Genomic DNA, 19,292 nt, shown 5'->3' on the forward strand with positions numbered 1-19,292 from the left:
AAACAATTGTTAATTACTTTTTTTATCAAATCATTGCTGTTTTTTCACAGTACTTTCCAGGAGCTGATGAACCTCTGCAGTATCCTTGCCAGTATTCAGATGAAGGCCAAAGCAACTCTGCCACTAGTACAGGTACACTTGTATATATAAAAGAACAGCAACATGAAATTATGCAGATGGATTATAAAGCACATTCTCATACTGATTTTGAACTCAAATTGCGAAAGGTAACCTTTCAAAAATCTTAAGCGTTGGCAGGAATCACTTCCCCCCCCCTCCCAAGACCTCATGCCACATCATATTTAGTGTTCTCAGCCAACTGGTTTGCTGAAGTGTACCTTTACTGGAGAATACACATATAATAAAAGCTGTCTCTGAATGTCCAGGTCCTCCTTTCCCCCACACCCCCTCCATGAAGGTTGCTAGCAGTTGACACAATTTCATTCACTTGTAATGTTTAGGAATTGGCATTTTTAAACTTTTTGCCATTCTTGAAAACTGCACCTGCTTTCAATTATGTTCTCCACAATTTAAACTTGCAGTCATTTTATGTTCAGATGCAGGAAATGCAGTAATTTAAATTTAAAGTGCAAGGAAATCACTAGGAAGGAGAAAGGAACAAATTGCGTTATAGATTTTCAGGTAGCCTTGCCCTCAGAGGAATGCTTTTAATAATAGAAAATAAAAAATATTTTGTCTTCTCACTTTTTAGATAAGAGTATTCCTCCTTCAGTTGGTTTTAATCATACGTGTCTTTACCTTCCAGTGCTTGGTTGTGCCCCACCCCCCCCCACCCCCCCCCCAATCTCCAAACAAATTGCTGTTAAAGTTTCCTTGGCTATTTTGCAACTTAGTGACCTATCTATTTCAAAATCTTTTCACCTGTAACATTGTACTGACTCTGCTAGCTCTTCTCCACCCCTCAGTAGGTGACTTCAAGATACAATTTACCTCTTGAAACTGTGAATATATATTGCCTGTTATTTTTCAGGTATTTGTGCTCCTTTATGGTTAATGATGGACTTTGTCATTAATTGTGAACTAGATTGCTGGTTGTGTTGTTACTATAACATCTACTGAAACAATTTGAGAGCAAGCTAAAGATTGACTTTGGAATGTCATCATAGTACTTACGCATTCTTTTTTACTCTTTTTACATTAATGGATCTGTTGCAGTCTTGCAGTTTGCCTTTCATTAAAAGTTCTTAAAAGTCATGCTTTAAAGCAAAGTTAGGCTTCTGAGAATGCTCAAGTGAAGAGATGCATTTTAGTATTTTTATTGGAAATTCTCAAATGTTTTTCTTTGTTACTGATTTCTAGGTTCATTCATGGACATCACTTCTACAAACACAAGTAACAAGAGTGATGCTAATATGGAACCAAGTGACTTCCAAGGAGCTTCTACAAATGACACTATTAAACGTTTAGAGTCAAAATTGGCACAACAAATGAAAAATACAGCCAAGCAGCCGGTAAGGCAACACATGCAGTTTTGAACCATAATAATGAAATGGACAAAGATGGACAAAAGTGTTGTAACATGTTTCAAAAATACTACAAAATTGGAGCCAGTTAGTTATAAGAAAAGAACATGAAAAGTGATGAAAAATAGTGAATGATTTCAAAAAGGTAAACTGAAAATCTCTAACATCATCTCAAATGAAATAAAAAAACCCAGTTAATTTTAAAGGGATTCCTTAGGTTAAAAATATACATATATATGTTTGAAAATCACTGCATTAATTTAGAATGAAAGTATTAGTATAATATGAAAGGATTAAACAGTTATGTGAGTTTTGAAAATGCTGTGGTTTATTTCAAGTAGGATGAAAAAATACAAAGATTCTCTTGTGACAATATCAGCCTAATTCTACTCTATTTTTATCTGCATGAAGTTAGATTTTTCTGAAAGTTGCAGATATTTGCTTCCTGTGTGCCACTAATAGTTATATTATTACCATTAATTGAATTATAAATGTTAAATCTTGTCACTTTTAAGCAGCACATTATAGAAATAGATTTTAACCTACATACTATGCATATCATGGAGGGGCTTCTGCAGGTTTGGGGTTTTTTTTCTTTTTAAAAATGTAACTTTTGAAACAGGGTGATCCTGGCCGCTTGAGTTTACCCCCATCTCGTGGCAGCAGTGTGGAGAGTTTGTCGGATGTTCGTGTACGACCACAGTCAGCCCTTGTTTCAGGAGAAGCCAAAAGGATGAGTGCTGACATGTCTGAAATAGAAGCAAGAATAGCTTCCATCACAGGTAAAATTAAAGGATGTTTGGGGGATAGACTAAGGAATTGGAAGGAGGGAAAAGAGAAAGGAAGATGTAAAAACGTGCATAATCGTCCAGAATGTTAATACCATTCACTTTTCACATTGTCTTTAGAGTCCTTTATTAATTGTGGGGAAAAATGGCTTCATTCATGGTTGTATACTTGACAAGGTTGAGTATTTTAATTGGATACTTTTAAGATTGTGGAAGAGATTACGTTTGCTGAAATAGACTTTCACCTTTTAAAAAAAATCATTATGAGACTTCTAAATATCAGTCCTATTTCAAATGCACAACTTTCTCCTTTGTATCTGAAATCACGTTATTCCATCTCTGCTACGGTAATTATTTCTAAAATAACATTTCCTTCAAGGTTATTCCTATAATATTTTGAAATTGAGGTGGGTTTAAAGTTCAGCATGTTCCCAAATAAGTTTTAAAATTCACTTTGACAGATTTCAGAAAGAGAAACATAGTTAAATTTTTTCGTGGTCAGATTAACAAAGCATTGATATCTTTTGTTTGAAAACAAAACAAAAGCTACAGGTGTTTTGCCAGGTTTGCTTCCGATATTTATAAACTGTTGTGTCTAAACATTGAATCCTTGAGTGAATTGGAATAGATGTGTAAGTATAAATACATGCTTTTATGGTGAAAACAATCTTTATTCTTCCCAGAAGAGCGAATTAATAAAAATGTGTATACTTGGCAAACACTTTCTTGTCTCTTTTCTTCATCAAATATATTGTTTGTTAATCTATGCAAACTCCAGGTGATAAGTTTCTTTTATGAAACTTTTTTTTTGTTATGGTGTATAACCACAGATTTAAATAAGCAAACAAAATTTCTTTGGTTAGTCCAGGGTTATTTAGCTGTTCTAGTATTTTCTTACCAATCTGAAAATTAGGGTAATCAAGGAGCAGGAATAAGGAAATTTACATCATATTCTGGCTTTCTTGTGCACCACAACTATTTTATTTTTGTCCTTCATTGTATTATGATTACTCCAGAATCTTGTTTTACTAAATACTGAAGTTACTCATTAAATAATATTTATCTTGCCCTAAACACTTTTTACTTTTATGTTCTTATTTTAAAGCCTTTTCTCAAGATTTGTCTTTTGTATTGTCAGTCTTTGACTGGATGATTGCGTAGCACATCTCACCATGAATATCTCTGTAGGTTTCCTAACACAGAAGGCAGCTGTGTACTTACCTGATAATAACAACATGCTGGTTTTATTTTACAATATGTCAGGACTCACTTTGGTCACTGACACTCTAAAGTCAATGTAAGTTTTTTACCTTAGTGGAGATAACCTGGCCCTCCTTTGTGTGAATTTTTAATTTTCCTGGTTTGTCTTCCTTAAGTACATTGTCCTGAATAGAAATTATTATTTCAGAATATGCTGAGGTTTGTTTATTTATTTTTAATTACTGTAGGGTTTCTTTTTCTTGAAACAAAATTATATACTGAACACACTAGATTGAAGGAGTGTTTTTTTGGGATTGGTTGTTTGGTTTTTTTTTTTTTTAGGAAATCGCTTCAGGCCTTAGTGGAATACTAGAAATGAGGTCAGACCCATCTGACTGTAGCTTTTTCAAGAAGAGCTGAAACAGCACTCTTGGTTTTGCTTTGTTGGGGTTTTTTTTAATTCTTGTTAACTGTGTGACAGAAATAATATGCTGTGAACCTGAATAAAAAAATTGTGTGGCTGGGAGACTATTGGGCTGTTGTTAAGAGTAAATCAGGCCAAGAATTAATCTTGTTCCATCTATTGCTAAATATAAAAGTAAATCACATAATGCATATCACCATTACTTACTAAGTTTGAGATGGATATGCTGCAACATTCTAACTTTGGGAGATGTATTCAGACTTTTCTCTAAATGGGAGCTATTTGTCTTAAACTATACAAGTAGTAAAATAAAAAAATAAAAAATGTATTATTAGATTTAATTACAGAGTATATGATGTTCCTTGAACATCAAACAAAAATCTTCACTAATAGGTCAAAAGAATGAAAGGCAGGAATTATTGTCAAATGTAATTAGAGTAAGCACATTTGCAGAGACATATGAGATTTCCTTTAAAATGAGGTAATTTAAAGAAACAGAAGTACCCAACTATTAATATTGTTTATAAAATAGTTTGTACCCAACACTCAAGAGAAAACGTTAAATAAATTCAGGCAATCAAGAATTTATTCTTAATATGCAGGTGATCTGAAATAATTTAATTTGTTCTCTGTTTGGATAATTACATTTGGTTTTCCCTTCCTTGTTGCCATGCTGCTTTCTGTGTTTGACTTTTGTGTTGCTAACTATAACTAATTACACAGTGTTGTAATGACGGCTAGTTCTGCATTTTTTTGCTTTTTAACAGTTGCTTTACTATGTGTAAGCATGAGTGGAAGGCAATGCAGTTTATTCTGCATGACATTTTTGCATGAACTATAGTTTAACCAAGTTTATGAAAAATGCAATATTAGGAATTTAATAATTTTGCTATTGCTATTTTAGTGTTTTGCATGTGTATTGTATATGTGTATTTTTTCAGCCTATTCCAAACCTAAACGAGGCCATCGTAAAACTGCTTCATTTGGCAACATTCTGGATGTCCCTGAGATCATCATACCAGGTATCGCAGACCAGGTGAACGGGTCAGTTGGTTAAGATGCAGGAATAATGATCAGACTGCTAAAATACTTCTTGCTCCAGTTGCTCTAGGACAGGACTCGGAATTATCCCAATAATTTTTTTTCAATAATGTCTCTATGAAGAGGAGCATGATATGTCAGTATAAGCCTACTTTTATCAGTAAAGGATTCAGTCTTCTAGTTCAACTTTACTTTTATTGATAAATGATTTTTTCCTTTCTGATCTTGGTGTTCAGAGTCATCTTACAGAGCAAAACTATACATGCAGTCTTTTATTACGATACCAAAGTTGCTGAAAATGGGCTAGTAAGTTGAAAATTGCCTCTCTGGGTAATTATCTCGCCCTGCTCTTTGTTGTGTTTAAGCACCCATTTTTAATCAAATACTAACAGAAGAAAAATATTAAATACATGTAGAACTTCAAATTCACATCGTACTTGTGATTAAATAAATTAACACTTAATCCATGTAATTCTTATATTTGACTACAATTTTCTAGAGCTAAAATGTGTCTGCATGAGGTATTTCTGTTGTATTTAAGTTAATGCAAACTAAAATTATTAGGAGAGGCTTCTGTCAGGAAGAAAAATCAGTATAATGAGGCACCATAACTGATAATTTCGGTTGGGGCATTAATGAATAATTCTCATATATCCCAAGTCTATATTTAGTTAGCAGCATATCATTTTCCTTTCCCGTTCTTTCTTTTTTCTTTTTTGTTTGGGGTGGTGGGGTTTTTTTTGTTTTTTGGTTGGTGGTTTTTTTTCTTGTTTTTGCAATTCAAGTGGATTTATTTCCCTCAAAGCCTGAAAATAAGTATAATCAGTCCCAGACTGGTATACCATTAGCGGTATGCAAGTTGCTTCAAAATTATTTGTCAGAGGCAGGAGATGCAAGTAATACTATCTACCGCTAGTCTAGAGATACATTAAAAACTGTAGACACCCTATTCTAAATTGGTGTAATCTGAGGAAGTTTCCTTGTAAATCTTGACATTCTTTGGTATTTTAAAGTAGAATGCAAAATATAATTTTTTTACAAAAGTTTATTCTGTAAAATAATTTTATTTTCTAGATAACTTGATTGAAGTTTACATATAAAGACAGAGAATGTAAAAAAAAAAAAAAAAAAAAAAAATAGATTCCAAAGAACAATAGCACTACCCATGAAAAGAAAACTTACTTGGCATTAAGGCTAACAAGTCAGTTAGGAAGTTTACTAGTGTACTAGTTTACCGTGTAGCTTTCCACTGTAATTTTCAAATGGTCCTGGCCTGCCATGACGTAAATAAGATCTTAAGAGAGCAAGCAAAGTGAAGAGATCTAACCAGTTTTGCTGTGTCAACATATGAGAGCCTGGTAAATAAACTCTAGAAGCTGAGTGCCTCGTGTCTGTGCAGTCTGCTGCATATAACAGCACTGAGGCTTCCAAGAATCCTTGAAACTTTTAGAAAATAATTAGAAAGACAGTGAAATGGAATACCATGTTGTTTTCACAAAACAGGCTGTACTGATTTTACTTACTTAGGCAGAGAAAGCCAATTAGATATTCTTTACCTGGATTATTTTAATTGAATTTGACTATAAGAGTTCCAAGGTGAATTTGGAAGAAGATACAAGAGAAATAGCAAGCTGTAGAAATGAAAGAAGGTATAGGATTGGATCAAGTATATTAATGATTTTTCTCAAAATTTGCTCTTAAAATATGTAAGTCTTACATAAGCAATCATGAAATTTAACGTTAAGGCTTTATGAGAAGCAGCTATTCATAAAGAGGAGGATTAGAGCATCACATAGAGTGAATTTTGTTGTGACTGGGGAGAAAAAATAGAAATAGGGTAAAATCCAGGGTCATGCACTGTGGGTCATACACTAGCAACAATTTCTTTTAATAAGATAACATGGGACCTTCGCAGACTCATGCAGATTAATCCCAAGTAGTATAAGCCACTAATGTAATACAGCTGTGAAAAACCGAAATCTTAGAGTTCATTTCCAGGAAAGACTAAAACTATTTACAGGCCCTTGTTGCTGTTTCATCAGAAATTCAACATACTGTTCTGGACAGCCATATAAAAGAAACGTATGCTCTGAAATAATAGCAAGAAGAGCTACTAGGATGGTATGGTGTGTAAAAAGAAGAATGTGAAGGCATGGCTTTTTTAGCCCACAGAATGAAACCTGAGAAATTAATAATTATTTTCTATAGATGAATTTGCAGCCAAAGACTAGGAAGAGAGAACTACATAAGCTAAGAGACAGTACTGGCACTACAGAAAAAAAAATAAAAATGTAAATTGTCTGCAGATAACTGTGGGCTGTATATGAAAAGTTTTCTGGTTGTCAGAACAGCTTCCATAAGAATCCCAAGGCCAGAAAAAAAGAGATTAATTGTTATGTGGCCAGGGATGTGATCATCAGCCCAGTAGATTATATTTTTCTGTATTCTTAAAGCAGTTATTCAGAAATACATTGCTCAGTTATTCTTTTAGAAACAGTATAGTGTTGCCTATTTCTCACCTCTCCTTTCCTTACTCTCAGCACAAGGCTTTCAGCCTTGGCCTTTTTACCATGCTTTTCCCCTTTTAGTTATACTTCCAAGACCCCCAGAGGGGCACATTTCAATCGCACCCCATTTTGTTCTTTAGCACTTCTGCCACATACCCAGCTCCCCCGATCTTCCCTGGGTATGTCCATTAGTGAAGCAAGCAGCTAATCTTCATCCTTGGAGCAGCACAAATGCCGACCTAATCTCTGCTGCTGCCTGAAGTTCTGCTGAGCACATGGTAAAGCAGCTGCTTCCCAGAGAGGGGAGGCACCACACAGGCATGTTACCATGAGTCAGCTGCTTTGGGGCAGGGCTATTTTAGAAGTATGAGTACTACATCTGCTATCATTGGGGTTTTTGTAATGTGGTGCCTCAGCTGCTTTTCATCCATGAACTGATAGGCTACTGAGGTCATAAAATGCAAATTTTGATCAGTTGAAGGCAAAATGTTGGCAGAACTGGATTTTATTTTTTTTTTTTTAATATGTATTTGATCATCTTTCTGTTCACCCTTATTTAAAGCTCTTTAGAACTTCCATTCATTTAAGATGCTATTTTGTGTTACTAGCTTACAAAACTTAGAAACTGAAAAAGAGATGAACTAATTCTGTTTTGATGTAATGAATTGGCAAATGAGTTTTTAGTGGTGGTATTCTGCAACCAGATAGCAAAGTGAAGTATCATCTTTTGTTTGATTGATTTTCAATTTATAGTATATCTAATATATAGTATGGATAATAAGCACCAACATTTTTACATATATTTATGAAAAAGAAAAACATAGTACAGAAGGCTTACGTAGGTATATGTTTAAGGAAACAGAAAAAGCTCGTAATATGATGAAGTAAAATAATCAGAACACCTTTTTGATACAAACCAATTAAGCAGCATCTTGCAAATACACCTTCAAGTACAGCCTTTTCTTCACTGGCAATATTAAACATCTCATGCATATAGCATGCATTTGCCTTTGTAATTTTGTCACCTGAAACTGTGCTACAGCGTTAAAATTTTTATAGCATCGACACTGCATAAATGATTACTCAGAATAGACACATTTTGTTGAGTGTCTTTAGATAGTGGATAGGAATTATAGATACTTTAGGTCTGTAATTTTTATGTCTACTTTTAAAATCAATACAAGCCAGAAATCCCACCTTTGTCTCCCCAGATCACTTCGTTCTTCTGGAATTCAGACCCATCTTTTAACTTCAAAATGTCTTCTGGCACTGTTGTATTCCCTGATCATCCTGCACTGTGAGAGAAGTTTGGGTCTTGTAGGTGCATAAGGAAGAGAGAGTACTGTGCACAAATAGGAAAGTGTAAAAGGAGATGCAAATAACTACTAAAGGGCAGGGAGAAGAGTTCTTGGCTAGTCTGAATATTTGGCAGGGGGAGTGATCAGAAGCCTTAAGAACTCATAGAATTTGTTTTTTCTGGAGTACATAGTGCAAGACAAGGTAGAAGTTTCTTGTTCCTTTTGAATTTCATTTTAGAAAATAAACAACAGTATGTGAAATGTGCTTGGTTTTGGTTTTTTTTCCCCGAGGCCAGGAAGTATGTTTATCATGTTTGATTATAATTATTTTTTTTTAATCTTAAACTCCTGTAAACTACTGAAATCCTGACAGAGTGCATCAAGCTACCATATAATAACTTCTGTGCATTTACAAATCTCTTAATTTCTATAATGAGAAAAAAATTAGTTTTAAGTGGACATAGAGGTAAAAACAAAACCAAAACTGTAAGAGCATAGATAAATAGCAGTCATCATTTCTAGGATTCCAGGATTACAAATAATGATTATGTATTATATAGTGTTTCAATTGAAATTTGCCTTGAATCTGGAGCAATAAGTATTTGTTGATTCATAGTCTGTTTCTGCTTTGTCTAAGCTATTTGCCAGATGTCTGCAGTAGTTATACTAATTAAAATGGCATTGCCTAGTAGAGCTTGCTCTTCTCTCATGCTACTAATATGAAGATATTTCATTTAAAGGTATTAATTTATTACAACACAGTAGTTTTGGCCCCTCCTTCCCTCACCCCCTCTCCCTCTCCCAAAGCATTTCCTTTTCTTTCTTGCACCCCACCCTGATTATTTTAACATTTTGGCAGCCATGTCTAATATTTCAGCAACACATGTCCCGGGTTCTTTAAATTCACAAATGTTGCTAATCTGAAATGAGAATTTCAGATATTTTTGCAAGCCTATTTCAGCTGAGCTAATTTTATAACAGTGTTGTTGAATGAAATGTGCACATAATTTTGTATCAGTCGTGGGTGGATCACCCATATCTTGAATATTGAGATGAGCTGTGGCAGCCAGATGAAGTATCCACAGCACAGAATTCTATTAAATGTATAGTCTTGTTTGCTAAATGATTAGGTAATGAAAAAGTTCACCACAAATGAACAAGTTCAGAAATTTTTATGTAGATTTGTCATTCAAACTATCTCTAATATCAAAGTATTATACGTAATATAGATGTTGTTGCTTAGGTAAGTATATATTAGCCTGAATTTCAGAAGCAAAAGATCAAGACCACAGAAAAGTTGCAATTCAGATTTATTTGTAGTCAGAGCAAAGAAATATATTCCTATTCTAGAATCCTTTTTTATTTTCTTATATGTTTGTTTCTTATAGTACTCTAAATTTTAGACTACAAAATGTCATCACAATTGTTAAAGTGACACTGAGAATTTTGTATTGCTGGTTTGTGGTAATGTGTTTCTACGTGTAATAGTATCTATATTTAAAAATTTAAAGTACGATGCCATTAAATGTATTGATTGCTATTAAATAGTCTTACATTTTAGTAGTAACTGTTGGAAATCAAGACACCTGTCATGATAGGCTGTGGAGTCATATGGAAATGATGCCGGATAGGAAGTATCTAAAAGGTTAAAAATGCGATGCCTGTTAGAGCTGGGTTGGTTGCTGCGTGCAGCGTCGCTGGGCGAGGGGCTGCCACGGCTTCAGTACATGTTTCAGATGCTCCCCACCAGCAGAAAAGTTATGTAATGCAGAGTTAAGAACAAGAATTTTGAGCATTGTCAGCTGTTACTCAGGACGTTTTGGTGTTTCCTTTTGGACAGCTGACCTGCTCTCAAGAGACACTATAAACAATCACCGTAATAAAAATCAAAGTAGCAAGGGGGATTCTGTTGCATAATCTCCTTTTATTTTTAAGGAGACTGTTTCCTGGAAATGCCTTTGATTGCGTGTCAGTGTGAAAATTTAAACTGTTTTATGTAGCTGTCACTGGTGGATAATTGCTAACAGGTGGAAAGGGAAAAGGAAAAGATTACAGCATTGTGCTCAGTAGGTTGATGGTGAGATGTGATTTAGCCAAGCAGTCCTCTTTTCACACTTCTTGGAGGATGAATATAGGACATAGAAGGAAGCAGAGACCACAAGGAAGCGTTTTCACTGCTTAATTTTTGTGAAGGGAGCGGCATGTGGGCAGAAGTCTTTGCTGTGTTCCTTAAGCACGCCAAAGAGCAACAGGTTAAAGCTGGCAGCCTGTTATCTTCGCGGTCTAGCTTTTAGAAATCCCCATAACGTAACGCACTTGAAATAGATGTCGTCATCAGCTCCTGCCCTGAGTACTAAGCCTGACCAAATACATGTGACAGAAGATGGTGGAGTAGAGTGCAGCAGCTATTCATGTGGTAGGAGTGGTTATTGTATTAGGGTATACTTTTTGTTGACAGGCCAGCATGTTTTGAGTTAAAATTCTGCAGCTGTCTCTCTCTCCCCCTCTCTCACTTTCTCACTGTGGATTTGTACAAATTCCAAGCTCCTCTGCAACAGTCGCACCCTTCTTATTTTGTTCTGAATAGATTTCACTGGTTTGTTTTTGTTTTGTTTTTTTCCCAGCAGGAAACGGACAGCAGAGGCGTAGATCCATTCAAGATCTTAGTGTTGCTGGAACAGAGTCCAGTCAGGTAATGTCTTTCTTGTCTCTTCTTTATCTTTCAGTAAAGTCAACACTGAATCTGTACAGGGAGAGTGGTCTGGAAATCTTCACCTTTGATGCTTTCGTAGAAATGATGTGGAAGCTTGGCAGACTGTAGTGTTGTTTGTATTGCATTTAAATGAGATTCCATGAGGATAATCTGATGAATGAGCTTTAGATGAGAAGTGTTTTCTGTATTGCTCTTTTAGCATTTTTATGGATACGTAGTTTTTGTGTACCACTTAATTTGGCAGAGGGCAGATGTTACGCAGGAAAGCCTCTTCACCTGTCTACATGTAGGAAACAATTGTAATTGGTACTTAAGATTTTCTGAAGCAGTTACACGTACATTACTCACTTCTTTCATAAAAATAAAAAGCATGTGCATCATTATTAGAAATGTTTTTATTGTCAATCTCTGAACCCTGAATTGCAATTTATAGTATATCTCTCCATTTCTTGTGAAAGGTTTACAGGAGGATGCTGTCACAAAATTTTGTTTAAAAAAAGACTGTCTCAATAGGATATTTTATAACAACATAACTTCTTATCTGGTATTGTAACTGCCATGGTAACAGACATAGTGTACGGTACATAAAATTGAGATTAAACTAAGAACAATTGAACTAAACACATTAAATGAGAAAAGTACAGCTAATGCTTCATTCAGATGTGTCTATTTTGTGTTTTTTAATTGCTGTGTTGTCTGTTTCAGTAATTCACAGAGACTATTTGATCATTAGTGTGAATTGGTAATTTTGAGATCTCTACTGTTATTTAGATGTAGAAAACCAGAGCTCAGAATATTCATCAGGTTAATTGGGTTTCCATGTTAAACAACCTTCTGCAGTAATCTAAAATACGTGGTAATTTTGGGGAAAATACATGTATTTATCAGGAGATCAACATTTGATCCGTCTTTAATTCTGTGGAGTGTGGTGCCACAGAAACCTCATCAGTCCCCCATCAGTCCCCCAGGTATTATTGGTAGAATTTACTACGTACAACTATCAGAAAATAAGGAATTCGTCCTAAACACATTTTAATATCTTCAGAGGATATAGGTTTGTTAGAAAGAAATGCAACTGCAAAATTTAGTCAAATAGGTTAGCCTATTCAGTTAATTGTAGCACTAAAATTATGCAAGACTTAAGAAAAAAATTATGTGACAGTACATCAGTTATACCAAATGGCACTGATTGATGTATTAATATATTTAATTATAGCTTTTTTAATTTAAAATTTTTCATTCTGATAATTTTAATGAATAGTTAATATTTTAAAATATATAAATTCAGCATTTACTTTATATCTTAATAACTATTATAATACTCTTTGTTTGAAACCTATTCCACTGTTTGTATGGATGTTCTAGCTAAATTGTTCTTGTGACTAGGAGGATGCAGAAAAGGTTTTTTGTTTACCTCACCGGTTTCCGATGAGGTTCTACAGAGGTACTAGCATTACGTTCTACTTTCTTGTTTCTGTTGTGTACATATTGGAAATCTAAGTGTAGGAATTACAATTATATGCTTCTATCTTGCAGGTTTTGGAAAACATTCTGATAAAATCTAGAAAACATGGTATTTTAACAGGCATGAAAAATGCACTTGGGAAGAAATTTTTGCACTGTCCCTATAAACAAACAATGTATTTTCATCCCCTTTTTAGTGTGAGAAGAGATAAAAAAGTCTGCAGAAACTAGTGCTCACTTTTGATGTACATAGGTTTGTATATTTTAAAAAAATTGGAAAAAAATGAAGAAAGCAAGCACGATGTAATTGTGGCAAAAGACTTAAGATGACACTTTATGGGTTTCTGTAGCTCTGAACCTCATTGCCTTGAATTTATTAAAAATCTTGAACTGCTATCCATATAAGCAGGCTACTAACCAGAGCAATAAAAATATCTGTGAGTAGTGTAGCTCTGGTGGGTTTATCCTGTCTCCCCATAGACACCAGACCATATATAGGTTATCCTGTCTAATGTGAATATCCTCTTCCCCTTCCCTCCCTTCATTGCAAACATCCTTCTTCCCCGCACTGCGTGCATCCACTCCCTCACCCAAGCCTTGTAAGCCCATATCCTGCTCAACATTAAAGGACTGCAGTGGTGCCACTTTTCTTTTTTAACTGTTTGACTAACACAAGAAAGCTGATCAGAAATCTTTTTATTAAACATGATTTTCCTAAAAATTGCTGCTGTGTCGATAGAGAATGATTCTGTAGTAACTAATTTTAATTTTTTTTTTCTTGATCCGGAAGATTAATCCATTTTGGAATGGATTTTTTTTTTAAGGTGGAGAAAAACACCTTATAATACCAATAATATAATAATAATAATAAATATACCATAGTTTGGATTGCTTACCTGAAAGGGTAGACCAAGACTCTTGTTTCCCTGCTTAACTGCTGGTCTGTTTTAATCTGACCTTCTTGTATGTTTTATGTTTGTGTGTATATATATTTTATTTCTGTATACTGTTAGAAGAAATTTTGGGGGGGTGGTTTGTGGCTGTTTATTACTTCTTTTTATACTGTTAAGACATTTAAGGCATTTTCCATTTTATACTGTTAAGACATTTAAGGCATTGCTCTTACTAATGTTATCAAGTACAGACAATAAAAGTGCTTTGCAGATGATTTTACTGCTCAACCGAGCCTTTTACATCAACAGTTTGGATAGGAAAATATGTGAAGCCAAAGGTTTTCCATCGTTGGATGAGCTGTTGGAGTGGTTTGGTGTTGAGAATATGTGTTTAAGTCTGATTTTTCACAGACTTCTCTAGTGCTTGGTGACCTTAGACTGAACTTTACTCCAAGTGACATGAGCAGCACTGATGCAACTGTCTCTGTCCAGTCACATGCTACATTTCCATTTGTTTTCATCCATGTGATGCCCTATTCATTTTTCCACCTAAATTTTTTTTTTTTTTTTGCACTGAATTCTTTCTTCTGCGTTTCCATTTCCCTGTACTTGCATTTTAAAACATTGTATTATGTCACCTGTCCAGCGCTACGGCTCTTGCCTAAACACATTTGTAACACTGAAGCAGATGTGCAGACTCTGAACTGCAGCCATAAAAACTTGGGGGGCTTGAAGGAACACAGAAAGCCTGCTATTTACACTGAATAGAGTCTTTACAGGATTTGGTATTTTATACAGATACTATTTGGCATAATCAGTCAAGGACTGCAGGTTGTGATCAGGTATCTAGTAAGGTAGCTGTGTCCTTGCCTGTGAATCTTTCATTGGGTTAGTTTTTTTGGTACATCCTCCTCCACAGCACTACAGTTAATACCAAACTATGTCCTATTTCATACTTTTTTTTTTTTTTTTTTTTTGTAGCTGTTGCTGGGCCTTCATAACTCTTACAGTTTACTTTGAAATGGAATAAAAATATATTTAAAAAAACATGTACTGTATTGAACAGTTGAGAAGCAAGTTTAGAATGTACATGCCCACATGCATGCAGGCTAAGTGTGATATTTTAGGAGATCTGATATTATACAGATGAATCATTCTGTCTGCATCATTTTCACAATTGGTCACAGATACACTTTTTTTTCCTCCCCTTTCACAGCGAGATAAAATCCACAGCTGAGGAGGGCTAGTGACAATGATTTCTTTAAATTGAGTTGCCCATTTAAATTAAACTGGGGCAAGATTATTCCTCAGAGTGTGACAGCTTTTCAAGACTGGAAGTCTGAGAAATGAAAGCTAAGCAGCTAACAATGTCATGTGGGTTTGGCTGCCTGGCAAAGATGCTTTGAAAGTAACCTGAAAACAAGTCTGTTAAGTGTATTGAGGCACCTGGAGGAAGCAAGGGTGAAAGGATACCTGTGAAAGGGTAGCAGAAGCTGATGGCTGAAGAACAGGCACTGGCTTACCCATCAGAGGGGCTGGTGTCTAGGAGGCCTAAAGCAACTCACTTAACACACACTTCAGTGCTGTAATCTAATGTGTTCAGTTTGAGGAACCTCCCTTGGACTTTGCAATGCTTTTTATATATGCTTCGGGTACCAATTTTTTGTATCTACCTCTAGTAATTTTGCCTAAATAATGTTATCAAGGAAAAGGGTTTTTCTCCTGTTGATGAATCAAAACAATTTGGTACATCAAGCAATCTACTACAGCATTGAGAAGTTACTGTAACTAGAGTACTTTTCAGGTGCCCTTTGCTGTCAACTTTAGATACTCAATAAATCTTTGCTTAAAGGATTTACATGCTGTTAAATGCTTGCTCTGTCTTCTGACCTCTCGCATCAGCAAAGTGTTTATCATCATATCTGAGGACAATGACAGTAAGCAGCTTAAACTTTGATTAATGTTAACAAAGACTCCAAGGCAAAAGCTTTTTGAAAATGTCTGATGCCATCATCCTGATAGTATCATCCATTGGATTATTTCTACAATAGTTTATTGCCCTTTTCTGGCTACTGACATAAAACACTGAGTGGTTAATAAAAATTACAGGAGAAGCATAATGCAGTTGAAATAATGGATATTTCAGCGTGTAAAATCTTGTTACTCTTTGGATTGTTAGTTGCCTGAAATCCTGACTTTTAGAAGTCAAATTAAGATAGGATGTTTGGAAATGACAGTCATGAAGAAATATGGTTTCTAGGTAATGTATATTTGAGTGGTTCTTTTGAAAAACAGGACCTTTAATCATTTCATGATAAATACACCATATTGAAAATAGTTGTATTTTAATAGCATCTTTTTACTTCATTGTTTTTCTGTAAAACTCACTGGGGTTTGTAGTCTAAAGTCCTTTACTGTGTTACTGTCAGGGAAGGGGTATATGAAATACAAGAAATTGTAAGTAATGATTCTGAAAAAGCAGCTCAGTAGAATAATGAAGTCTTCATGATTATGTTTTTGCACTTTTGGTAAACGAAAGGATTGGAGGAGTCAAGCTGTGTATATAAAGGAACTTCCTACATAATTTTATTTTAGTTCTTAATTTGCTTTGTGAGAAAGAATGTACTCATTTTCTAATTGCTTTGCTTTAATTTCTTGATCCTTATTGATTAAACACTGTTTTTCATGTTTTCTGAAGATGAATCACCTAACCTCTGAGTTAACTTAAGAACCACAAGAAAACTGTAGATTAATATTCTGCAGTCTAGCATAGTCACTAAGATGCATTTGTTTAGTTGAATTTAGTTCCATTCATTGATTAAACACTGGAAATAAACTTTATTTCTTCCTTGTGTTACAAAGCTGCTAGATTTCACTGAATGGTAGTGTGAAAATGACTAGACATCATGTCACGCATTTATATAAAGATCTTGAACTTCAGCACTGCTTTGTATTATGCTGAATGGCAAAATCATATCCATTTATTTTTTATGGTAAAAATGGAGCAGAAAGGGAGATGAAATTGTCAGTGAAATGCATATGGAGTTTATCAAACTACCTGGAGAGCTTTCAGGGTGAAAACTTGGAGAGGAGAGTATTTGGGAGGACTGTAGGTTAAGGTTTCTTCACATTTATTTTTCTTTTACTAATGTTTGGGGTTTTTAGTTGGGTTTGGGAGGGGGGGTTGGTTTGAGGTTTTTTGGTTTTTTAAATTAGCCCTTAAAAAAATCTTCTGTTAACTTTTGTCATTCTATTTTATCACTTCAGGAGAGTAGAAACAGCAGTAGATCATCTAGTCCTAGTGTGAGAATGATCACTACCTCGGGACCAACCTCTGAAAAGCCAACTCGTAATCCATGGACACCTGATGATGCAGGTACTCCTTTGTTCATTAGTTAATTTTTGCATTTAAAAAACTATAAAATATGTATTTGACTATGGTGTGGGATGTGTGCCTAAACATCTAACAAAATTACACAGCCAAAGTCAAAGTCCATTTTAGTTCTGCTTAAATTAAAACATTACATTACTGCTTTGTTTTGCACACTGGCTTGAAGGACTTTTTTATACAGATTATATTAAGTTACATAAAATTACAAGCATTTTGCTTTAAAGAAAGTACTGTACATACTGTGATAGTAGTATTTAATGCAGGTCTTTTAGCACCAGTTTTTGAGTGTAGTGTGGTTTTGGGGAATTTAGGAAATAGAGATTTTTTTTTTTTTTTTAGAGTATTTTAGTCTTGTGCATTTGTAACATGAATGCACAGTTAAAGCTTTCATTGCTCTGAATTCTGGAGTGAAATGCTATGTAGGTGAGTATCAGCTGGTTAATTCTATTTTTGATCTGTGTTGTAATTTTGCTTATGCAGAATGTACACGCGTGCACAATCTTACTGGGTTTTAAACAAACTAACACAAGTGTGTCTGCAGAAGTGTTGTAAATACTTCCATAGTATCACTGTTCTTTTGTTATGAAACAGGATTAGGAATTAATGTAATTTACGTAGTAGAATTTAATTTAAAAAGTCATCACACACTCCATTATGAAAAGAACCAATACTGTACTGCATGAAAACAATGGATCCCCACAAATTCCTTTTTAGAATACAGAGAAGAATTACATTTTTGTCTCTAAAATGTACGTGTTGAATCTTAAGCTGGTACCTCGTAGTGCCTCAAATTTTGAAATCTTTTTCTTGTTATCTGCTTCATCTTTGGCTGGTCAGACTCTTCCATTCTTTTCCTGTAAACAACTGCGAAATGGAAACTTGCATGTGGACTGACTTTTGCACAAGCATATATATATATACACACATACGTATGTGTGTGTATATATGTGCACGCTTGTATTTTACCAAATACAAGATGATTATGTAAGATGTGTACTTTCCCCCAACCCCGTTTTAGTGGGAGAGGGCAACGTACTCTTGTATTTTTTTTCTGTGCTTGCTTCTTTCTGTCAATTGTCACTTTACCTGATCACACTCTATGCCTTGTCACTCATAATTTCCCAAAGTTCTTGCCCACTGCCACAGCCCACCCTATGCCCTCTTTTGTGTAGCATGGGTCCTATGTTGCTTTAGGCAGTGAGCACTTACGGCAGTTGCTGCCTTACGTAGCAGCATGCTCTTACCCAGTCAACAGTTCATTGGGAACTGAAAGTTGCTGATCGTATGCCAGTGCAAAGACAGTTTGCCCCAGGTCTTTGGCCTTATGTGCAGCACAGAACTAGAGCTAAAAGGTCCATTTTCTGGCCCACAGAAATCACTGAGCTTATACGCAGGTAAATACAAAATGTACCACATACATATATTTTTTCTTGATAAGTTTATGCAATCTATGAACAAAGAATTGTTTGAATTTGTAAAGAGAGAAATAATTTTAGCTTTCTGTAGAAGAGGGTATGTTTTTAAGTTAATGAGGCAAAATGAGAAAATGAGTATGCGGCCGAATCTGGTCAATCACAGGCAGGATTACAGTTCTGTGACAACGTGCTGAAATGCTCAGGAATGTCATCTTGAAGTATTTTGCATGTATTGGTATATTTGAAACATTGCAATAATTCCTTTGCTGTAGCAATATTCCGTATATGGTAATAGTCTCATGTAGAGAAGGACTTTTTATACTGTTCTCACTTAAGATACTGTGGTTTAAGTCTCTGGTTTTAGGGTTATTTTCCATTTCTTTTTTTTTTTTTTTTTTTTTACCACCTTCCAGTTTCCTTACAAGCATACGCTTAACCACTTTTTCTTCATTCCCACCCTCTTATTTCTGTTTCCTTTTGAAGCTGCTCTTGGAGATAGCATAGTCTTTGAGGGCAACACCTTAGTTTCTCTACCACGACTACTCTGTGGCAGGTGCTATTGGGGTATGGGTAAGCAGCCCCTTTTTTTTCCCCACCTACCCTCCTCCATATAATCCTCTAGTAGCGATAATGCAGCTATAAAATCAGTAGTTTCTCCATGTGTCTTTACTCCT

At 35.0% G+C, this 19,292-nt stretch overlaps 1 protein-coding gene across 9 annotated transcripts in view; it reads left to right on the forward strand.

Annotated features, from left to right (window-relative positions):
• Positions 1–19,292, forward strand: part of MAP3K7 (mitogen-activated protein kinase kinase kinase 7) — a 47,551-nt gene that overhangs the window by 21,595 nt on the left and 6,664 nt on the right. For 2 of the 9 annotated variants that reach the window (XM_030489327.1, XM_030489332.1), the window contains exons 9-14: positions 51–132; positions 1,321–1,472; positions 2,107–2,266; positions 4,838–4,918; positions 11,367–11,434; positions 17,080–17,188. In XM_030489327.1, coding sequence (XP_030345187.1) covers positions 51–132; positions 1,321–1,472; positions 2,107–2,266; positions 4,838–4,918; positions 11,367–11,434; positions 17,080–17,188 — 652 coding nt within the window. Of the gene's footprint in view, positions 1–50; positions 133–1,320; positions 1,473–1,497; positions 1,630–2,106; positions 2,267–4,837; positions 4,919–5,317; positions 6,587–11,366; positions 11,435–17,079; positions 17,189–19,101; positions 19,189–19,292 lie in introns of those variants that run through there. The other 7 variants (XM_030489328.1, XM_030489333.1, XM_030489336.1 and 4 more) reach the window with 6 other exon arrangements.

The sequence above is a fragment of the Strigops habroptila genome, chromosome 6 (genome assembly GCF_004027225.2).
Source record: "Strigops habroptila isolate Jane chromosome 6, bStrHab1.2.pri, whole genome shotgun sequence".
Lineage (NCBI taxonomy): Eukaryota > Metazoa > Chordata > Aves > Psittaciformes > Psittacidae > Strigops > Strigops habroptila.